The 22,250-nt window shown below is 41.8% G+C and overlaps 1 protein-coding gene across 1 annotated transcript in view; it reads left to right on the forward strand.

The window, feature by feature from the left end:
• FBXO47 (F-box protein 47) overlaps window positions 1–21,606 on the forward strand; it is a 66,567-nt gene extending 44,961 nt beyond the window's left edge. Inside the window, exons 7-11 of the mRNA XM_066585929.1 lie at window positions 9,723–9,899; window positions 11,585–11,731; window positions 13,344–13,486; window positions 16,959–17,118; window positions 21,363–21,606. Coding sequence (XP_066442026.1) covers window positions 9,723–9,899; window positions 11,585–11,731; window positions 13,344–13,486; window positions 16,959–17,118; window positions 21,363–21,475 — 740 coding nt within the window. The 3' untranslated portion in view covers window positions 21,476–21,606. The remainder of the gene's footprint in view (window positions 1–9,722; window positions 9,900–11,584; window positions 11,732–13,343; window positions 13,487–16,958; window positions 17,119–21,362) is intronic.
• The last annotated feature ends 644 nt before the right edge of the window (window positions 21,607–22,250 follow it).

Here is a 22,250-nt window from a genome sequence, read left to right on the forward strand (position 1 = left end):
GCACAATCAACCAAATTTACTAATATTTGAGAAGCGAAACACATGCTGTAAGGTTGTGTTTTGTATTAGGGTGCTTTCACATCTGCTGTAGGGATTCCGCTGTTCTGCTCTATTCGGGGAGCAGGAAAGGGAAATCCCCACAGCCAAACAATTCTGTCTCTGGAGAAAACCAAAAAGCACCGGACAGACCTATGACTACAATGGGGTCCGCCCGCTTTCCACCCAGCTGCCCAGCTTTTGGACGGAAGAAATAGCGCTCCACTCACATTTTCCATGAACAGATAAATAATACATAGCAAAATATATACAATGTAAAACAGGAAAGAATACTAAAAAACCTCAAAAACATGTAGTCCTCAATCTCCTTCCCCCTCCCTCCCAGAACTAACTAAAAGTACTTTTACACTGGGCGATTATCGCCCGAATTATCGCTAGAAAAAGCAAATTCGAGTGATAATCGTTCCATGTACATGCGGCTGCCAACAGGGCACTAAGTAACTAATCACTCACCAGTCAGAGTTGCTTGCTTTTTAGCAGAACTAAAAACCAAGCGACTGCTGAGCTGTGTAAACAGGAGCTGTTGAATCATTTAGCGAGCCCTGTTTACTGTGAATGGAGGTGGGAGGCAGGGACGATCCCTGTCTGCCCCACCTCCATTCACAGAATGAATATCGTTCTTGTGTAGAGCACATGAGCAATAGTCGGGCAGTAGTCTATGGGACGGCTGTCGCGGGCTTATGCTCCCAACAGTTACCCCGTGTAAAAGTAACTTTAGACTATGCACATCCTAATATAAACCCAATAGGAAACTGATAGGTACGCTATTGGAACAGCCCATGTATGTGCCAAATAGCTGTATATCCCATTAAGCGGAAGGTACATGTACAGGGATATGGACCTTTCACATGGAATGAAATATTCCGCAACAGCGTTGTGGAATATACTATCCCTGAATTCTGTATTTTGATGCAGAATTGCTAGCAGAATTCTGCATCAAAATCTGCATGTCAGCAGTGTGTATTATCATACTGAATATTTCACAGAGGGGCATATTCCACAATGCTGTTGTGGAATATTCCATCCTGTGTGAAAGGTCCTATATAGTCCTTACATAGTTTTTTTTACATTGTGCTATTTAAAAAAAGGAGAAATCACCATTTAAAAAACTAATTTCTTCGCCATCTTCTGACCTTTTTATAATTAAAAAAAAAGTTTGTGGATGGGCTGGAGCTAGGCCCATTTTGGAGTGAACATGACTTTTTTATTTGATTTTTTTTGTATACTTTATTTTTAGATAATAAGAAAAGGGGGGAGGGTGACAAACAGAAATGGGGAAAATCAGTGGATAATCACAAAATAAAACAATCAATCAATACATAGCAAAAAAACAGTGACAGCTCTGTTGAACATATGATGAAAAACAGCAGAAGAAAGAAAATAATCCCATAGGAATAGGTCACTAGTATAGAGGCACCGGATAAGGAAAGCAGAGAAGGCTCGGTAATTAGGTGACAACACCAGGTTGTGAGAGTAGGTCGTGGTCTCTACGTGTGAAAGAAAGCCAAGCGCTCCAGAGATCTGCGAACTTCTCTAAGTCTCCTATCCGTCTAGCTCTGACTCTATCAAAAGAGCAGATAATGTTCGCCTCTTTATACCATTCCAAGATGGAAAGAACTGTATTGTCTCTCCAGTATCTGGGAATTAATATCTTAGCCGCATTTATGAGAAGCGGAAAATGGGTTTGTATACAGTTTGAAGACCTGGAGCATTTAGATTTAGAAGAACGATCTCAGGCGTGAGGGTGACATTAGATTTGAGGATTAGGCCCAGTAGTTCCTGGACCTCTTCCCAGAAAGGTTGTAGAAGTGGACAAGTAAACCAAATGTGAGAGTATGAACCAATACTGTCTGAGCTTCTCCAACATAGCGGGGAGTAACCTGGGTCTATTTTGTTAAGTAGGACTGGGGTCTTATACCATCTAGAGACGATTTTATAATTTAGCTCTTGGAACCTGGTAGAGGAAGAGGATGAGTGAGACCTAGAAATAATATCCCTTATCTCATCTGCGGTAAAGGTGGTATTTAACTGTGATTCCCACCGGGAGATAAACATGGGTTGCTGTTCGTTCTGTGTCAGGGCCCTATAGATTTTAGATATAGTACTCTTGACAGGTTGGAGGCTCCAGAATAATTTATGGAATAGTAAGTTTTCATCTGTGCCTACAATATCTGGGGAGTGCAGCACAGCTGAGTCCAAATCTTTGCTATTGAGTAGAGCGTCTCCCAGGAGATTTAGAAACTGTAAATGCTGGGGCACAGATTTGTCCTTAATGAGGGCCCCAACACTGCAATGTCCTTAAATGGGTGTCCCTCTTAATCTTTTGTTTGAGCACTCTGAATTTGTTAGGGATTAGTGTGAGGACTGGGGTGTAGCCGCTAATCTGGGGTACTAAATTATGTTTCTTGTTTGCGTTATGCCATAACCTTAGGCTTAGTTGGGTGAAGGGGTTTTGGGTCTCCTTCAGTTTAGCTTTATTATATGGAGTGGACCAGAATAATAGTTTCTGATCTTAGTTTAGTGAGAAGAGTTCCACTTCTACCCAAAGTTTGAGACTGGTTTGACGGGTCAGGTCCACCATGCGGTTCAGGTGTGACGCGATCCCGTATAATTCAAAGTCCGGCAGCCCTATTCCGCCCCTTTTTTTGGTTTTGATAAGAGTTGCATTGCAACACCTTAGTATTTCAGTATATTATACTTTTGCAAGTATCCTGTGATAGGGCTTAATAGGGGGAAATCCATGGCAGGCCTGCAGTAACCAGACAGCACCAGACTATCTCTGGAGACAGCGGCACCCCGCCCTTTGGCGGGCCATTTAAATACTACTATCAGTACTGACTGCAGCATCTAAAGGGTTAACATCTGAGGATTTGAGTTATCTGTAATCCCAGAGATTGCAGAGAAAGCCTGGACTCCTGAGCCTGCTCCATACAATGACATCCAGCATGCTCCAAACATATATGGCGCATGGTAAAAGGGATTAAGGCAAGGCATTCCTAATGAAAACAGTGGAATTCATTTCAATGTCGGTTTCCCTGTCACTTGTTACTGTAAATGGTGGAGTGAACTACCGTAACAAGTACACTGAAGAAGTGTGAACTGACCATGAACAGTCCCTAGTGTTTTTCTCTTTTTGTTCTTACCTCCTATGAACCTACATTTGCTCACACAGTCTTCACATATGACATCAGATCTAGGTTTTCAAAAAGTGACAGTACACTACAATTTTCTGCCATAATGTATACATATTCCCATTTTTGGCAAGATAATGTACTTGTGTCTCGTATAGTTTATTACATCAGCCGTCTATGATAAATGTTAGTATTACTTCTAAAAGGAATTGTGTTACAAAGAATATGAGCTGCAGCTTGATTTTTATCATAGCATTCTATCCACAAGAAAAATGACTTTTCCATGCCCATCGTGCTTAATGATTTACATTGAATCCACTAAACCTAACAGTGCTTGAGGGTAATGGAGGGAATGCACTTATAGAGCAGTCTTGTTACATCTTCAATCTGAAAAAAACTACACTACAAGCAGACAGACAACTTTAAAGGGCTTCTTAACATACATGGAGTAAAACTTGCACCAAGTTTGCTAAAGTTTCTAAGTATCTTTTGAAATCACTAATGTGACTAGTGATGATGATTGTGCAATATGATTTTAAGTAGGGGGAATATTTTTTATGTAAGAAAAGCTTGTACTTTTGCCATGGGTTTGAATTTCCAAAATAAGATATGTAGGAGGGCCATGCAGGACATTTTTATTGCAACTTGGTAAAGCTAGCTATACAGCAGGGCTGCAAATAGGTAGCAGCAGTGAATATTGATGAGGTGACCTTAATTTTGGTGCATGCATGCTGGCACTAATCTGTAATTCTTTATGACAGATTTCTATAAGATAGCAATTATTACACATGAGCAATGGATGAAAATGTCCAGCATGCCACATGACATTTATTTTCTATTGACATGGCCTAGATTTGTCTTTACAGAGTACCTAAATTCACTAGCATATGGTCAGCTTAAAGGAAGCCTGTCAGGTGAAAGTAACTCTACTAACTTTTAGCGCTGTCAGATCTGCGCTCAGATGTGGAGTGGCGTTATATAATGATTTTTTTTCTGGCAGAGCTTCCATTATAGAGAAATCTATATTCTTCTGCCCCAAATGGTGTATGCAAATGAGCCTGATACGTCTGATAGACGGGCCGCTCCGCTTGGACTTGTCATATGCTTCTACTCTTGGTCTTCCTAAGCTCCTCCCCTTGCTTTATGATTGCAGAAGAGGGTCAGATGTTCTCCCAGTTTGACACTGGAGCCCTGATCTCCGCTGTCCCAGTCTTGGAAGAAGATACAGCAAGTAGTTATGTGTCATTCATTATACAGATGACTGCTCCACTGATTACTGACTTCAATGGTGATTCTACCATGAATAGCATGTGACCACCAAAGCTTGTGATTAGCTGAGTGGTCAAGTGTGCAATGAATGGCACGTGACTGCTGCAGCTTATTCTCAGATCAGAGGAGTGGAGATCTGGGCTCTGGTGCTGCATTAGGGCGAGCACCCACTGGCGTTTTTTTACCTGCGTTTTGCGTTTTGCGTTTTTCCTGCACAGGCATAGAGATAACATGTGTTCCTGTCCACTGGCGTTTTTTTTGCATTGCGTTTGCGTTTTTAACATAGGAACTGTCAGTTGCATATGTGTCCTTATTTTTCTCCATGGAAATTAATGGCAAAGCCGCGAAAACGCCGCGGAAAACGCGCGGAAAAAACGCGGGACACGCGGCGAAAACGCTGCGTTTTTTTCCCGCGGGAAACGCAAACGCCAGTGGGTGCTCGCCCTTAGGGAGTAACTCTGAATCGGGGAGGACCAGTGAATATATATATATTTTTTCATTCTAGCTCCTTAAATGTATTGGAACCTTTTTTTTCAATGAGAAAAAAAAATGAATTATCATGGATCTGTAATGTGAATGAGCACTAACTGGTGCTTTTTTTCTTATGGAATGGCATCAATCAATTCTTTTAAATGATTGCTTCTCAAATTCTGAGAAGAGCTTCACTGCGGAGGTATAACCCCATTTCTTCTTGAGGAGCATATGAAAAGAATGTTTTGAGAGTAGTGATTGTAAGCTGATGACTAGTGCTCCAACATTCTCTGATTAAGGGTGCGTTCACACGAGTGCATAAACGGCGCGTTTTTTGCGCCCAATCGTATAAACGTGACCATCTGAGGCATTGGTTTCCAATGTATTCGTTCGCACGGGCGATTTTACGGCGCGTAAAAACGGCAACCCGAAAAAAAAACGGAACATATGCGACCGAAATACGTGCCAACGCATATTTGATGGCCGAAAAGACCATTCGAAAAGTAGGAACAAACGAAAATACGCTTTCTAGCTCTGGTCGTGATCGGCGAAAAACGTTCTTTCCGGCGAATATACGCTGCGCTCGTGCGAACGTAAATACTCCTACGCTCGTGTGAACGCACCCTAAGACGGGGCTATTTGAACTTTGGATTCCATGTTTTGTGGACCGTAGTACTGAGCTAACGAATATCTGTTGGGCTATTCACATGAATTTTAAATTAACATGTTGAAATTGTACTCAGCATGCACAACGTTTGTCCGTTTTTGATTAAAAATATGCTTATTAGAGATGAGCAAGTATACTCGCTAAGGCACATTACTCGAGCAAGTAGTGCCTTAGCTGAGTATCTCCCCGCTCGTCTCTAAAGATTCGGGGGCCGGCGGGGTAGAGCGGGAAGGAACGGAGGGGAGATCTCTCTCTCCCCCCACTTCCCGCCGCAACTCACCTGTCACCCGCCCGCCCCCGAATCTTTAGAGATGAGCGGGGAGATACTCGGCTAAGGCACTACTCGCTCGAGTAATGTGCCTTAGCGAGTATACTTGCTCATCTCTAATGCTTATTATATTTTATGCAAAGTGATTAAAATACAGATGCATCCTTGTTGCTAATACAGATTTAATTCTTATGCAATATGTATTTTGTACATTTTGTAATTGTTCTAGAGGCAAATGAAGGATCTGTTGCAAATTTTTTTAGACATGGACATCAACCACTGGTGAAGACTTGGTAACAATAAGTCCTGTCTGAAAAGGCTTGAGAAGCCTTTTTCTAGATCATTCACAAGCAGTACTTGGTGTGGTGTTATGGTCTGGTTCGGAGCCTCAATATTGCAACCAATGCGGGCAGAGCCTGGTCAGGGAAAGTCAGAGGTTAGCACACGGATAGTAGCAGTTGCAGTTCAGAGGAGCAGGCAGGTGGTAGAGCTTGACTATAGGCTTGAAGCACAAGTAATCACGCAATGAGGAAGTGGAAGGGCCAGACTTTTATATGAGGTCAAGTCTTGGAGAACAGGGTGGAGCCAAACAGGAAACTGGGTCAGGAGCAGGAAACACAGACAAGGTCAAGCAGGGGAGCTATACAAAGGTCTGGATAGCTCAACAGGTAGAGCCATCAACTGGAGCACAGGAGCTCCTGGGTTCGAGTCCCAAAATGTGTACACGCCTCTGAATCATTGGCTTCTCTGGGATGTGTGTCTTTTTTGCAGAAAAGAGGAAGGGGTGCTGCAATCTTGAAATGCATCAATTCATGCTGGTTTTTAACAAAACACAGATGTTGAGCTAATAACCCCATGTTTAGTGCTTATCTTTAAAAAGGTTGCGCCTATACCAATTTTTTTCACTGATGAATCAAACTGTATACTCGTCCTCCTTGTGGGTAGAGAAAGTTTTTGTTTGGCTGCACCCGACAAACTGATTTTACATTTTTGGCAAAAGAAAGAAACATAAAAAGAGAGAAAAAGAAATATATATTTTATTTTCCTATGAAGAAACCTGATTGCTTCTTCGTGGACGTTTTTTACTTTTCCCTATCAATTATTTGACAGCAGGCAGTCAACAGCAAACTAAGTGGAAGAAAGACCTCTAGTTGGCAGCACTTTTGAGTGATTTTTCAACACAAAAAAAACCATATTATGTAAATAAAAATAACTTGTACTTTTGCTAGTTAACACACTTGATATCATATAATAACAAGTTGTTTGAAAAGTTAGTGACTTAGGCTTCATGCCCACGGCCGGGTTAGATTCCGATTGCGAAATCTATCAGCGGAATCAGACCTGGCGCCCCCCAGAGACCCTATACCTGCCTCTCTGGATCCGCTGCGAGCGTCTCCGCCGGCGCGCATGTGCAGTGCAGAGCATGACGCGCTGGGCGGTGACACCGTTTCCCGCGATACTTCTGCTGTGCCCACAGCGGAAGTATCGCGGGATGGACGGCTTCCATTGACTGCAATGGAAGCTGTCCGTGCGATTTTATGCACAAATTAGAACATGCTGCGATTCTCCCCCGCAAGCGGAAAATCACAGTTGATTTCCACTCGTGAGCAACGGAAAATCTTTTACCATTGAATGTCTATGGACGGTCATTGCTGCGGTGGGTGTCTGGTCGCAAATTCCGCAGTGATAATCCGTCCGTGGGCATTTGGCCTGAGCCATCCATTACTGATGTCTTTCTCACACAAGTGTTTTTTTACAGCATCTAGTGGGCCTTTTTTTTTCTCCTGCACTGAGCTTCTATTTCTTTCAATGCGGTTTCTCAGATAAGTGTTTTAGCGCGTATGTTCTATTTTCAGGTGTTCAGTACGTTTTTTACGCCCTGCATCTCCTATTGAAATGAATGGGATGTATTAAAATCACCGTTAAAAACGCTGTAAAATGTGTACAGCGTTCTTAATGCTGCTTACTACCGTATGCCATCGGGAGGGGGGGGGGGGGGGGTGTGACATCATCAGCTTGCTTTGCCTGCTTTGTACCTGCACAAAATATGCAATAAAAACACAGGCAAGCACTCACAAAAACGCTGCTTACAACGCTGTAAGACGCTGCATTAAGAAACGGAGCGTTTTTACAAATAGTTTGTGAGAGTGCCCTTAGTGTACCATGGGACTTCCAATGCTTTGGTATAATGCTATGTACTGCAGTATGCGAGAAGCATAATTATTTTTTTTTTCAGAGGAGGCAATTAAACATGAAAGATGACAATATCATTTTAGGGTCATTCATAAGCTTCATGCTAAGGAAGTAATTGATTATTTCAATAGCCAAATGCCAAAAGGGCTGGGTTAATGTATATGTCCACCAAATATGGAGTCAAGTCCCCCCCAAAAAAACCTGCACTGCCACAGAACGTGAGCGCATAAGGAGCTATTGTAACAATCACAGTAGCATCCAGTGATAATTGTAGAATTAATATCTTGGTAACAGAGCATAGGACTCTGTATATACACCTAGGTTCACATCACCTTATAGTATCCTATTAAAACGTTCTTTTTTGATCACCTTAAAAAAAAAACGGATGTGAAACAGGGTAGTGCAGCAGGATGCCTATCCATTAGCATCCTGGTGCCATGAATGTGCATTGTAAAAAAAAAATGGTTTCACGAAAATCCTGTTCAACAGGACAGAAAAAGGAGACCGTCTCCATTAGTTTGTCCTGTTGAAAAAAATGGATCCTGACGGAAACGAACACAAGTAGTTTTAACCGTGATGAAAACGCCACTGAAATGTGTGGATTCATTTGAATAGAAAGACTAAAAATCAAATCGACGTTTTTAACAGGTTGCTAAAATGTGATGATGTGAACCCAATCTTGCTCCACTTTGCAGCAAAATCCATCTGTTTGTCAGTCTGAACATCTTGCAGTAATTTGTAACATTTAGATATCAGATAGGAAGGTGGGTGTTGAAAATAATGGCTGAGTCAAGTAGTATTAAAACAACCCTCCGGTCCCGAACCAACAATGATGGCTGCACCGCTTCTATGACTACCTGATTCACACCGTATGTTTGTATACATTGGCAGTCTAAGACACTACATGCTGCTCTGACTGGTCAGCTTTGCTCATGTGGGCAGCACTGGCCAATTAAAGCAGAGTGTAGTGTCTTAGACTAATGATGCATACTAATGTACAATGTGTATCATGTAGTCAGTCAGAGAAGCTGGAGATTCACTTCAGGTCATGCTGATTTATTAACCTGCTCCTTTATCTTAATAAAAGGTTTTTTTTTTTTAAAAACCTGGTTATTATGAGAACATGAAAAGTGGACTGCCTTCCATGTACCTACCTGCATGATGTTATTCTGGAGGAAGAAAACTTGCTTTTATGTAGTGGATGTGCAAAAATATAACTATGTAAGATCGAGATACGAACTTGAAGGTATAAATGGAAATGATAAACTCCTCATTGGATGCAGCTTCAAAATACGGTTTACTTGCACTAGAATGCACAAGTATGTTTAGCCACAGTACATTGCTGCTCCGTATATGTTTGGTTTCGATCTTTCAAAAGTTGGTTGTTTAGTTCATCCTTCCTGCTCTTCAGAAAACAACCGTTATTGTTACCGTGGCCTGTGCTGATGTTGAAAATATGTTTTAGGTATAGAGGGGCCAATTATTTACTAAAAACTGTTTTAGTCCTATTTGTGTGTCCCAAATAATTGTTAAATGTAAAACTATCTTTGTGGCAGCACATTCTGTTGTCTCATGTTTTTTATGCTTGTTGCCGCTATACAAATAACAAGATTTATTTATTATTTTTTTTACATATTCCTTTTAAATGGATTTATAATGATTCCAGGGACTGCATATAAGCTGGAGCTTCGTATGCGTCTTTTTTGCCGACATGTCTTTCTGGACAATTGGAACCTCCGCAGGGACTCTGCTTTTTGGCTTACAAGACTACTAAAGCCATGGCCAATGGTAAACCAGGCACGCCTTCTTTACATTTTTTATGGGCCAGTCAATTCAGTAGATGGTAAGGAGCTGTCGATATATGTGTCATTCACTTTTATAACAGGTCTGTGTTAATAATATTTGTTTTTACATTTTGCAAAGCATGTTAGCAATCATTCATTCCCATAAGCCAATTCTCTGCCTGATGTAAACAAGTATTCAACAAGTGCTGATAATCACGTATGTCAATCTGCGCACTTTATATCGGGCCAGGAATTCTGCAAATGTAAAAGCTTTAGAAGGGCAATAGTTTGGAATTTGATTGTATCAACCACCATTATCTTTTGCACAAATCTTTTGACCTGATAAAGTAAACATTTCAGCTAATATAGCAAGTATAGGGAACTTGCTCTTAATGCTGTTTTCTTAGGCTGCCTGTCCACGGGCGGGTTTGAATTGCGTTTCCCGCGGCGATAATCCGGCTGCGGGGAACGCAGTGAACGCTCTCCATAGCGTTGCTATGGAGAGCGCTTTCCCTCTGTCCACAAGCGGAGCATGCTGCGATTTGCCACGATTCTCTGCGGTCAGCCTATCTGTCAGATAGGCTGACAGCGGAGATCCGTCTGCCGGCTCCTGCTCCCCGGTGGCAGTATTTCACAGCAGATCTCCGCCGCAGGATGCCACAACGCCTGTGGACAGGCAGCCTTAGGCTACTTGCAGACAAGCGTATTTTAGGTTGCCTCCGTATTTATTGCTATTCTTTTCTATTGGAGGCAAAAACAAATGAAATAAACATCGATAACATACAGTTTAATGTCATCTATAACATGTCCATAATACAGATGTGTATTACGGACACATTTAAATATGCTTGTCTGAAACTGGCCTAATACTTTATACTATAGTGGCTTTACAAGTGGCTTCCCGTTAAGGTCTCTGCTTTTGCTTTTCTTAACACCCAAAATGTTTTCTTGAGCTAAGAAGAAAATACCCATGACTTGCATCTAAATGTTGGTGATCGTTGCATTAATATATGCCTCTGTATCACATTTTATGTCAATCTTGGAGATGCTCTTATTTGTAGCAAGATGTTAGCTTTTTAAAGTTTAGCTCTTATAAACTATAGTTTATACTTACAAAAATCCAAGGAAGTCCGGCACTGAAGATCTTCAATAAATGAAGATTTCAAGAACATTTAGAATCACATACATGGATACAAGCTCACGCTGATGGATAGGCCAACATGTTTCTGACTATCCGTCACTAATCCGCCATGATTAAGGACGAATAGTCAGAAACATGTTGGCTACTGTGAGTTTGCAATTATAAACTTTCTTGTAACTTGCTTTTATACTGAAGGATCTTAGTGCTGAAGTTCCTTGGATTTTTGCAAGCTACCTGAATCCTTTTTTGCTGGGAATTTACTCAGAAGGTCTGAATTTGAAGTGGTGATCTGTCTATTGTTTGTCTGAATGCACATAGTTCATACTTACGAATGCTCTTATCACCACCTAGAGGCTGTTAGAAAGTACTTCAGTGTTCTTGTCAGTAAGTTGAGAAAATTGCAATCTCATCTAACTGATGAAAAAAAAAATGTTTTGTGGAAAGCATCTTTTTGTGTATGCCCTCTTCCAACAAGCATTCAGACCAGAAAAATTGGAAAGGTTGTGTAATGTCAAAATCCTTGTATCTATACAATATATATATTTTTTTTTTAAAGAAATCTGGCCACTGCTTACGCTTCATACATTTATCAATTTCATTTAGGACATATAGCTTGGCTGCAAATGACAGAAGGGTTAGCGGGTGAGAACTGTCTTAAGGGACTAGCTGACGCCATCAAACTGCTCTATGACCCAGAATCCAAAGAGTGGACCGCCGATGATGTTATTAGTCTGGTGGATGAACTATCAGGTAAAGTAATATACATACATTTAGACAATTGGGAACACATGTGCAATCTGGTTTGGCTAAAGCAAAAGTATCTACAGTGGCAGGCATGTTTCGTATGATGCATGCAGTACATTTCCTCTCTGCTTTAAGCTAAGGTCGCAGTGGAGCTGGGATTTTTTACATTGTCTTGTATGGAATATGCAGACTATAAATGATGAACACATTTTATTTAACGCTAGTGTGAACTAGTTTAATCTATAATGTAAAAAATGCATAGTTGCTATAGTCAGGGCTACGTGTATAATAAATATTGTATTGTATATTGTATCAGTACTGATACAAACAATGTATTGATTTTGCTATTCACTTGGGCTATATTATTAGGCTGTGTTCACTTCTGCATCTCAGGCTCTATTGCAGAGTCTGTAAAATGATAGTCACCATGACGGAAACAGACGGAACCCATTATTCGTGATCGGGGGTCTGTCAGGCCTTGTTGGTGTATTCTGTGTTTTTCTGCTCCTATGATAAAACAGAAATCACAATGCACATGTGAACTCAGCATTAGGCCAGATCAAAGCGTATTATAGGCTGAATGAATATAAACCTCATTCTTTTGAATGGGGTCACATATATGAGCATCCTCCCCCGCATCGCTCCAGAGGATAGCTACTTTCCTGAAGAGATGCGAGGGAAACTGCACATTTCTGAGCGCAATATCTTGCTGAGTTTCACAGCCCAATACCACGCTCGCCCATGGAAAATTAGCCTAAAACAGATGAGTGTCATATCCAAACTGTGGGAATACTGACCCGAACTCAGAGCATCATAGACCGCTATGATGTTCTGTGTTCGAGTCAGTACAGCCACGGTCAGACCGGTACACTCGTCCATATTGTATGATTTGGAGGTTAGATCTCATTTGCTGCCTTTTGTCACAGTGTGAGTGTCAGTATATTTGCTGTCATGAATCTTAGCTTTTTGGAATGATGAATGCTGGCAGCATAAAAGATATTTACAATACTATGATATTGCTATTCATTATAATATAAACCTGATAATCATAACAGTAAATATATAATTTCAAATAAATCGGTGTATATCACATGAAATAAATTGAAGTCTAACATTAGGCAACTTGTCACCAGTGTTCGGTTATTAAACGACACCTTGCTGCTATAGAGCTTGTAAAGGCAGAATGGCTGCAGTATGTGGAGGTTTTATAGCTACATTTTCCCGAGCAATTTCAACAAGTGTATGTCTAGAGAGGTATATCAAAGCACTTTGCATTCACAGCAAATCAGGTTCTTAAAATAAGTAAGTTTGCCACTGAACACTAAGGTACCATGTACAGCTGCATAATGGCTTTGTGCAACCCCCAAGTTGCAAGAAGCCAAAAGACATGTAATGTATGCTATGCCTTCAATTTCATACGCAAGCACATGGAAGGGTGTTCTGTCAAATTCCAACAGAAAAACGATGATGCCATCCATATTCCTGTGGATGGCACATTATGAAGGAATTATTCTCCAGAAGTATTGCTTCTGAGGAAGAAATATCTGCAGAATACAGCACCATCAGATGTCTTCATGGTGCTTTATTTTTGTCAGCAAAATCTCTTTTTTTTTTACAGTGGTCCCTAATCAGTGGTTACTAGAAAACAATGCCCGTCTTCTTATCCTGAGTGGAAACAGTATCTGTTTCACCTTCATGGCCAGCAAAGCTGTGAATGGACGAACAGCAGATCTAGGGAGAATGGTGGTCTTTCTTGCGCTGGTGAGTGCTGTATATTGCGCATGTTATGAATAGTTCAAAAAAAGGTTTTTGCACTGGTATATACACTCTTTGTAAAAAAAAATATATCCCGCCCCTAGAAGAAGTTTGTCGTTTTGCTGCAAAACTTGGCATGCAGTTACATCTCAGACAGATATGCAAATAATTAGAGTTGTGGTGTGATTAGATGAACGGTCTTGCCACCTAAGGCCCTAAAAAGTGATTCCACCATTGGCCTATAAAAAAGCTCTCAGAGGCTACTTGTGTGTAGTGACCTCTTTTTCCGCTTGTGTAGAGCTTGCTGACCTCTAGATGCCTCTACGATGCAATAGAAGAGATTTTGCCAAGTTAACAGAGTTTGAGAGGGGGTGCATTATTGAAATCCAAGAAGCTGGATGGTTGTATTTATTTACTGCCCACTCCCTGACCAGATTGTTAGGAAATGTTAGGACTAGTGCATGTGTGAGGGCATGCACACAAGGACGCCCTACACAAACCACCAGTAGAAAGGATTGGCGCTCCAACTGTATGTTGTCTGCCATACAGAGACAGGTTGCACTACTGTTACAGGCCTCTGTGTCTGTTGGAACCTTTTCCAGCCACCTTGCTGAAGGACATTGGGTTTTGAGGCGCCCATGCTCCGTTTGCAATAGTGTCATAAACGGCATCAAATCTTGTATTCAATCTAGAGGAGGTACAACAGGGTCCTAGAGCCTTCATGTCTGCCCATATCACATCTTGTATCCAAGCTAGAGGCGGTACAACCAGGGTACTAGAGCCTCCATCCCTGTCCGTATCACATCTTGCATCCAAGCTAGAGGCACTACAACAGGGTAGTAGAGCCTACATGCCCACCAGTATCACATCTTGCATCCAAGCTAGAGGAGGTACAACAGGGTACTAGAACCTCCATGCCCACCCGTATCACATCTTGTATCCAAGCTAGAGGTTGTACAACAGGGTACAAGAGCCTCTATTCCTGTCTGTATCACATCTTGTATCCAAGCTAGAGGTGGTAAAACAGGGTACTAGAACCTCGATGCCTGCCCGTATCAAATCCCACATCCAAGCTAGAGGCGGTACAACAGGGTACTAGTGCTTCCATGTTCCCCCCCTCGCCACCCCGTTTCACATTTTACATTCAAGCTAGAGGTGGTACAACAGGGTACTAGAGCCTCCATGCCCCCCCGCCAACCCGTTTCACATTTTACATTCAAGCTAGAGGTGGTCCAACAGGATACTAGAGCCTCACTTCAAGGGATCAGTTTTCTACAATAAATAATCCTTTTGCTCTGATATTGTAATCACTTATATCAACGTTATAATAATACACAGAAGGTTTCATTCCATTCCGACAACTTCTTCTAGGGGCTTTTATTTCTCTTTTACAATGTATGTGTTATAAAAGGCCTGTAATCTATAACATCCCATGGTTGAATTGTTTGTTTAAAATCTTCCAAGTGAACACGTTAAAGAAAACTTATATTAAAAAAAATAATTTGGATGAAAGAATGAGTTTTGCTGTTTGATATGTGTGTTGAAATAGAAGTACAAATGGACAGTTGCAAAGATTTGTTCACACTTGCTTCTAGCTCAGTTCGGAATTCACATTTCTCTATTCCGTTTTTGTAGCTGAAAAACTAAAGTAAACTTATTAGGGCTTATTCATACTTGCTTTTATCTCAGTTTGGGACCTTTCATAGGGACGGAATATGCCCTCCTGCAAAATAATCAGCACCAACATCTGTACTGGTAACTTGCGGATTTGATGGGAAATTGAAAATAGCAGAATTATGCTGGCAATACAACTTCAAAATCTGCAGTTAGCCATGTGGATTTTGGTACGGAATTCCAGGATGGCATGTTCCGCAACACCATTGCTTCCTGTGTGAAAGGTTCCCTTTAGATTTCTGTCTTTCTGTTCCATTTTTGGAGCAGAGAAACGGAAGTAAAACTGAAATAAACTGATCAGTTTTTTTCCACATTAAAGCAAAATGTAAATGAAGCAAAGTGAATGCATTCAGCTTTTTTGAAAACCCATTGAATTTAGTTTTTTCACTGGAACAATTAGTGCAGCACACTACTAACTGTACTGTGAGTAGGCTACATTACACTAACCTTTTTTTGACTGGTTCAGTTTAATTAAAAACAGAAATTAGAAAACATCTGTAAGCTTTCCACTTATAACCATTTTTCAACATTTAGGTGGTGGTGCTGCCAGATTACTCTGTCAGATTTAAACCTACAACTCCAGCACTGCAAGGCAGCAGTGCTAATATCATAGCTACCAGGTTGAGAAGAATAAACTCAGTAAGAACATAGAACCTCCATGCAGATGTTGTTCATAGTCAGACATGAACCTAGAACCCCATTATTGTAAGGCAACCGTGCTAGCCACTGAGCCATCAAGCTTCTTCCTTCTTCAGAGAAGCAAAACAAGGAGGAGGAGGAGATGATCTTCTTCTCCTATCCTTCACCTCCTTCTATTTCTTCTTTTCCTTTGGAGGAGGAAAAAGGAGAAAGAGGATGAAGAAAGGAAAAACATGGTGGCTTATTTATTACCACTGTTGCCTTGCTGCGCTGGGGTCCTAGATTCAGATGTAACCAAAGACAACATCTGCATGAACTTTGCATGTTTTCTTTGTGTTTCTTGTTCTCCTCTTCCAGAGAAGAAGGTGGGAAGAACAAGCATGGTAGCTCAGTTCTTAGCATTGTTGCCTTGCAGTACAGGAGTTGTAGATTCAAATTGTGACAAAGGTTGGTGTCTGTGATGGTTTCTATGTGCAGTTCTTTGTGTTTATTCTTGCTTTTCTCTTTCACTAGCAATGAAAAAACAAACATGGTGGCTCAGTTGTTAGCACTGCTGGAGTTGTACCTGACCAAAGGTAGTGGCTGGGTGGAGTTTTTCAAAGTCGATGTTGAGCTTGATGAGATTTGTACCTATGACCCCAGTATTTCAAGGCAACAGTGCTAACCACTGAGCCTCATTCATTGAATAGGCACCACCACTATGCAGAAAACGGATTGTCTTTAAGTTCCATCCGCCTCCCACTGAGTAAAATGCAATAAAAAAAGGATCCATCTGCATTCAGTTTCTGAAACTGGAAACAAACGTGCAGCAGTCTGGGTTTTTGATCCAATGTAAAAAACAGAATGGAGATAGAGAATACTGAAACGGATTGAATCTGAAGACCTTTCCGCTGTGAAACATTTCTGTGGGCTTCCAAATACACGCACGTGAACGAACACGTTGAAATCAATAGGTTTTTTTCTTTGTGTATTGTGCACACAAAGTTATCATGTGCAAATGTGCACGTAAATAAGTCAGTGTGAATCCAGCCTTAGACCTGCAGATTTGGGTGTGAAATCCTGCAGCTGTGGCTTTGGCTGTGTCCTATGGCATAATTGCATCCTGTGTGTAAGGTCCCTTATAGGTTCAGCCTTTTCTTAGCATATTGTTTTATATGCAAGTCAGGTTTGTGAAAAGGATCTGTACTGCATGGACTGGGCAGTGAAAATGATGCAGAGGATCTGTAAAGTTTTTGGCACTCAGCACGAAAGAAAAGCCTTCCTGCAGAACGTGGAAAGCTCCTTTGTTCGTGTTATCGTGGATTTACTGCAATCAGTCATCTCAGGTTAGTGTGAAAATCACTCGTTCTGTTCTGCCAGGTTTTTTTTCTCCTTTCAGACATAATCCACATATAGATGCTCGCATGATCGTCATTGCATGAAACCTTGTTTAGCCAACAGCTATCAGACCCACTATCTTCTTCCACACAGAAAGCAGATGCCCATTAGCTTTTCATGTGATCCAGTTGATTAACTGTGAAACTTCGCCATGTATTTGAACTAAAAGCGGACACCAATCAGAGCATTGAAGTAAATGAATGGGCTAAAATAACTGAGCTGTCATATAAGGAACCCATTGATCCTGCACTGAAAGGGATTTTACAGTTTCATTTCCATGGTACATGGCAAACATGAGCATTTTCCACTTTTATTCTCACATCTAACCGCTCTGCTTTTGAGGTGTGGACCAAAACTGATGGGAATGCTATTTATTAGGACCATCTTGTAATCATGTGTAGTCCTTGATTGATAACGCAACCTTTGTTAGGGTGGATTCACACAGAACAACTGTTCTGCGCTTAGGCACCTGACGGCCGTCAGGACAACCATTGCACAGGAGCGATAAACGCTCATTGAATGGCAGTGCGGTCTGCCAAAGAAAGTTTCAGCGCAAAAAATCCACAGAAAATTTGCATCAACATCTTCACAAAATAATGCGTATTTTGGTGCAGATCTGCCATGGATTTCATCCCTTTGATTGAATCCACACATTAACACCAAACTATGCGACAAAAGGCGCACCATTTTGTGTGGATTCGCAGTGGATTTTTCCACCACATACTTTAGGGTATGATCACACAGGTGGAATCCACATTGGATTTCTATACACAGATTCTACCTCAAACACTGTGGCAGAGCTGTGGATCTCTGCCGCAGGTATACACTCAATACTCGCAGATCTGAACGTGGGCATAGCCCTTTTCAGTAAGCAAATCCACATGCAGTTTCCTGATGAATAATCTGCGTCAAGATTTTACACGTCTCCTCTTTTTTTTTTTTTCTCTGTGTGCACAAAAATGTGCACTATATAGTCTACGATGCGGATTCACATTGACAGCAAACCAGGCACTTTAGAAATGCAGAATTGCCATGGATTTAATGCTGAATCCATATGGATTCCACAGCAAATTTCCTCCATGTGAACATGCCCGTAGTACTGGCCTTTTTCTTTTTTTTTTTTTTAGCCACAAGTTAAGTATTCTATAATGTTTTCTGGCATTTTGCGAATATCCTTTATTGTTCTTGTTTTCACATTATGCCCTTAAGGGGGTTGTTTAGGGTTAGAAAAACATGGCTGCTTTCTGCCAAGCACAGCACCAACCCTTGAATAACCCCTTTAATAGGTTGTGGTAACTGAAGGACCCTTTACACCAGATGAAAGAGTCCTTCAGATACCTCAACTTATAGTATAATAGCTTCCAGCATCTACGTTCCGCTACAGACATGGAGGAACAGCGGGAGTTAGATGTTGGAGGCTATTATAACAGAGCAGTGGTGACAGAAAGGTATTATCACCTTTGATAATACTACTTGGCTCTATCAAACAGGAGGACTACTTATGAAGAAACTTCAGTGGGGCACAGAATGTGAGTACAAACATAATTAATGCTGATTCTTCACCACGGTCATGAAACCTTTTCAGTGATTATCACAGCTCACCTCCAAAAAGTGGCTGGCAGAGTCTCTAAGTTTTTTATTTTCAATTTTACATTTTATGATAAAAAGAAAAAAAATAGAATCAGTAAACATGACAGGAAGACCATGTCAATGACCGACTGCTGGTCATTTTGCTGCCACTTTGAGGCCACCTGCACATGGCAAAGCCGGATTCCACATGCGGATTCCGGCTCTGACCGTGACCAGCAACCCTGCATACCTATTTATTTTGTACTGCAGGTGACCGTGGAGGCCCGACTTCGGCAATGCGCAGTCCTTTTTTTTTTTAATGTTTGTTTCTCCCACACCATTGCCAGGTGATGATGCTGGTAACAGCAGCGTATCCACAACGTCAACTGTGCATGGGCTGCGGATTGGACGGCTTCCATCGACTGCCAAAACGATAGAGAACCCCTACAAATGCCCCCATTTTGAAAACTAGACCCCTTAACAAATTCACCTAGCGGTGTACTGCGTATTTTGACCCCACAGTTTTTGAATGAATCTAAGCAAAGCAGAAGGAAAAAACTACAATCTTCCTTTTTTTGGCAATTGTGTCACACATATGAATGAAGACTTTCACTCCAGAAATGGATCCCCCTATTTTTCCTGTGTTCATAAACATACCTATTGTAGTCCCAATCTACTTACGGGACACATGGCTAGGCCTATAATGGAGGAAACACCTATTGGATCTCACGACACAACTGAATAAATTCCAGGCTCCATTGCTCACTTGTGCATAAGACAAAATTGACTCCCTAATAATAATCCCCCACCGCTCCTTCTTTTTGGCATTCCCTAAATCTTAGCTAAAAATAATGCAAAACTGTGTGGTATGTCTGAAAACAGGGGTAATTACTTAGGTCTGGTTGGGAGAAGCACATGTAGCAATAAAATTGAGTATCCCTTCTCCCCCCATGCTTGCTGCAAACCCGACACTTTTTTGGGGGGTATTTCTTGACCTCAGTGGCAGGCATGGGGTGTAAAAAGTGGTGCTCTGTGAGGCTTCATAAGCTTGCTGAGCTGCGGTGGTCTCACACAGAAGGCGCTCAACAAGCTGCTCCTGGAACTGCAGCAAGGCGAACGTTCCCAGGCTTCTTATAAACTACGTATTACAGGTAGCGATCTGAATAATGCCGGGCTCGCACAGCCACATGTGGAATCCAGTAGTGGAGGCCTGCAGCGAATCCCAGCTGTGAGCCCGGCCGTGGAGCTGCGTACGACCGCATAATGTACTGCACATAACTGCGTACTCACATAGGCGGTCATGCGCGGTACACCTTTATTTGTTTATATGTCCTGCATCGTAATGGGCTCTATGTTGCAGATATCTGTGGTAAAATAAAACATGCTACCTTCTGTTTTCTATGAGTGGATTACGTAATTCATGTAAGCAGAATCGTGTTATCCAATGCATTTGATTGATCCGCATATTACCGCAGATCAAGCGCATGTGCAATCCGTAATTCCTGTCTGCTCGTGCGAGATCGGCCTAAGGAAGAGCGCCATCTTTTTTATACTTGAATGGGGACCACTCAACAAGGCCACCGGTCACTGCTCCAGGCTCTCAGCTACATTTAGTAGCCAGGAGCCAAGGAGATTTTAAATTTCCTGGGCCCTCCCCAGTTTCTGTGCTTGAGTCTGTCATATTGCCAACAGGCGCATGCGCAGAAGCTTGGGAAAGGTCCGCGGATAAAGATTCTGTCATGGGACATCGCCGGAGGCCTTAGGTAAGTAGATTCACCTTACCAGGATCGATCCCTGAGGGGAAGTGAAACTTTGACTTTTTTGACTTTTACATGATTTGCCGTTATGCATTGGATAAAGGCGATCACGCGCCCCCCCGTGAAATCTCCAGGCTCGCCTACGTTTGGTAGCCAGGAGAAGGAAGATTTTAAATTTACCCTTGCAATACTCTGTTTTTGTGCATGCATTTGCCATTCGTGATGAAACTTAAACTTTTTACACTTTACACCTCTCCCTGCTCTTGGCTACTCATGCTAACCGGGAGCAGGGAGATTTTAAATCTCCCTGGCTTCCTGGCCTTCTGCGTATGCACCCGACATTTGACATCTGGCGCGCATGCGCAGAAGACGGTGTAAGGTCCTTGCAGGACCAGAGCGCCGCGGGACATCCCAGAGGATGGAGATGAGCTTAAACTTTAACTTATTTAACTTTGTTTACTTTTATGCAATTGCCGTTATTTCTTGGAAGTCGCTCACTGCAGCCCCCTTGACAGCTCCAGGCTCTCACCTACCTCTGGCAGCCGATAGCAGGGAGCTGTCACCCCCACACAGACCCCGCAACTTTAATCTACAGGGCAAGCGTGTTTTTACGGCGCTGGGGATTAAAGCCCAGACACCTAGGATGTGAAAATACGTATGGGTGGTCACTAAGGGGTTAAATTCACATGCCGAAAAAGATCTTTAGCATATAGACTACAGAACAGATAACCACTAGAGAGATTCTGCGGTGTGAAAATAGTCTAAATGATAAACAGTACAACTGAACATAATAAGTAAATTGAGCAGATCGATTGCTCCAATTGCTACTCCTGTCCGTGCTTAAAACTTTTGTTGCTGTTTTGCAGGGAGGCGGAATGGGGAGGACAGCAGCTTTATAAATTTATTTCATCTGGTCAGTGCTCAGGCCAACTTCCACAAGGAGATCCTCTACTTGACACTCAACACCCCTTCTGTCTGAGAGAAAACTTCAGGGATTTTGTTTGCACATTCTGAAAATAAAAGGTTTTTATTTTTTAAGGCATATGTACTGTAATGGTTATATTCTTACTTGTGCTGGACAACAGATGGTAGAGACAAATACCACCTAGCCCTACATCCATGAGGCATGTTAGAGGGGTTGTCTGGTTAAAGCACAACATCCCTTCAACAGCGCTCACTATAGTAACATAACAAACTCTTCGCTGCAGCCCTGACGTGGTCCTGATGTCTGTTATGACATCACCGGATGTCAGGTGACCGCTGCAGGCAATCAGAGGCTGCAGCATCACCGTTCAGCTCCCTGGTATCGTGGCACCCCAATGCCTTGGGAATGAGCTGTGACACTGCAGCCTCTGATTGGCTGCAGTGATTACCTGACGTCTGTTGCATCAGCTGCTAAAACAGATACTGGGACCACAGCAGGGCTGCAGCGCTGGATGTGGGTGGCGGAGGGGGCTGTAAGCACTGCTCACTTTGTTATTTACTACAGTAAATGCTATTGAAGGGATGTTGTTTGGTAAGCGGACAACCCCTTTACTGATAGGCTCATTCATGTGATAGTAGCTAGAGGCCTAAGCTTGTATTTTAGTTTTCATTTACTCCGGCTAAAATACAGAGCACAAACTTTTAAGACCTTTATTATATAGAGAAATGTTATTTATATAGTTTACGTTCTCAAACATTTTAAATACTAATACAGAGTTGTCCAAAAAGCTCTATTTTGACAGCCTGTATTTATTTAATGTTACAAGTGT

This window comes from Eleutherodactylus coqui, chromosome 13 (genome assembly GCF_035609145.1).
Source record: "Eleutherodactylus coqui strain aEleCoq1 chromosome 13, aEleCoq1.hap1, whole genome shotgun sequence".
Lineage (NCBI taxonomy): Eukaryota > Metazoa > Chordata > Amphibia > Anura > Eleutherodactylidae > Eleutherodactylus > Eleutherodactylus coqui.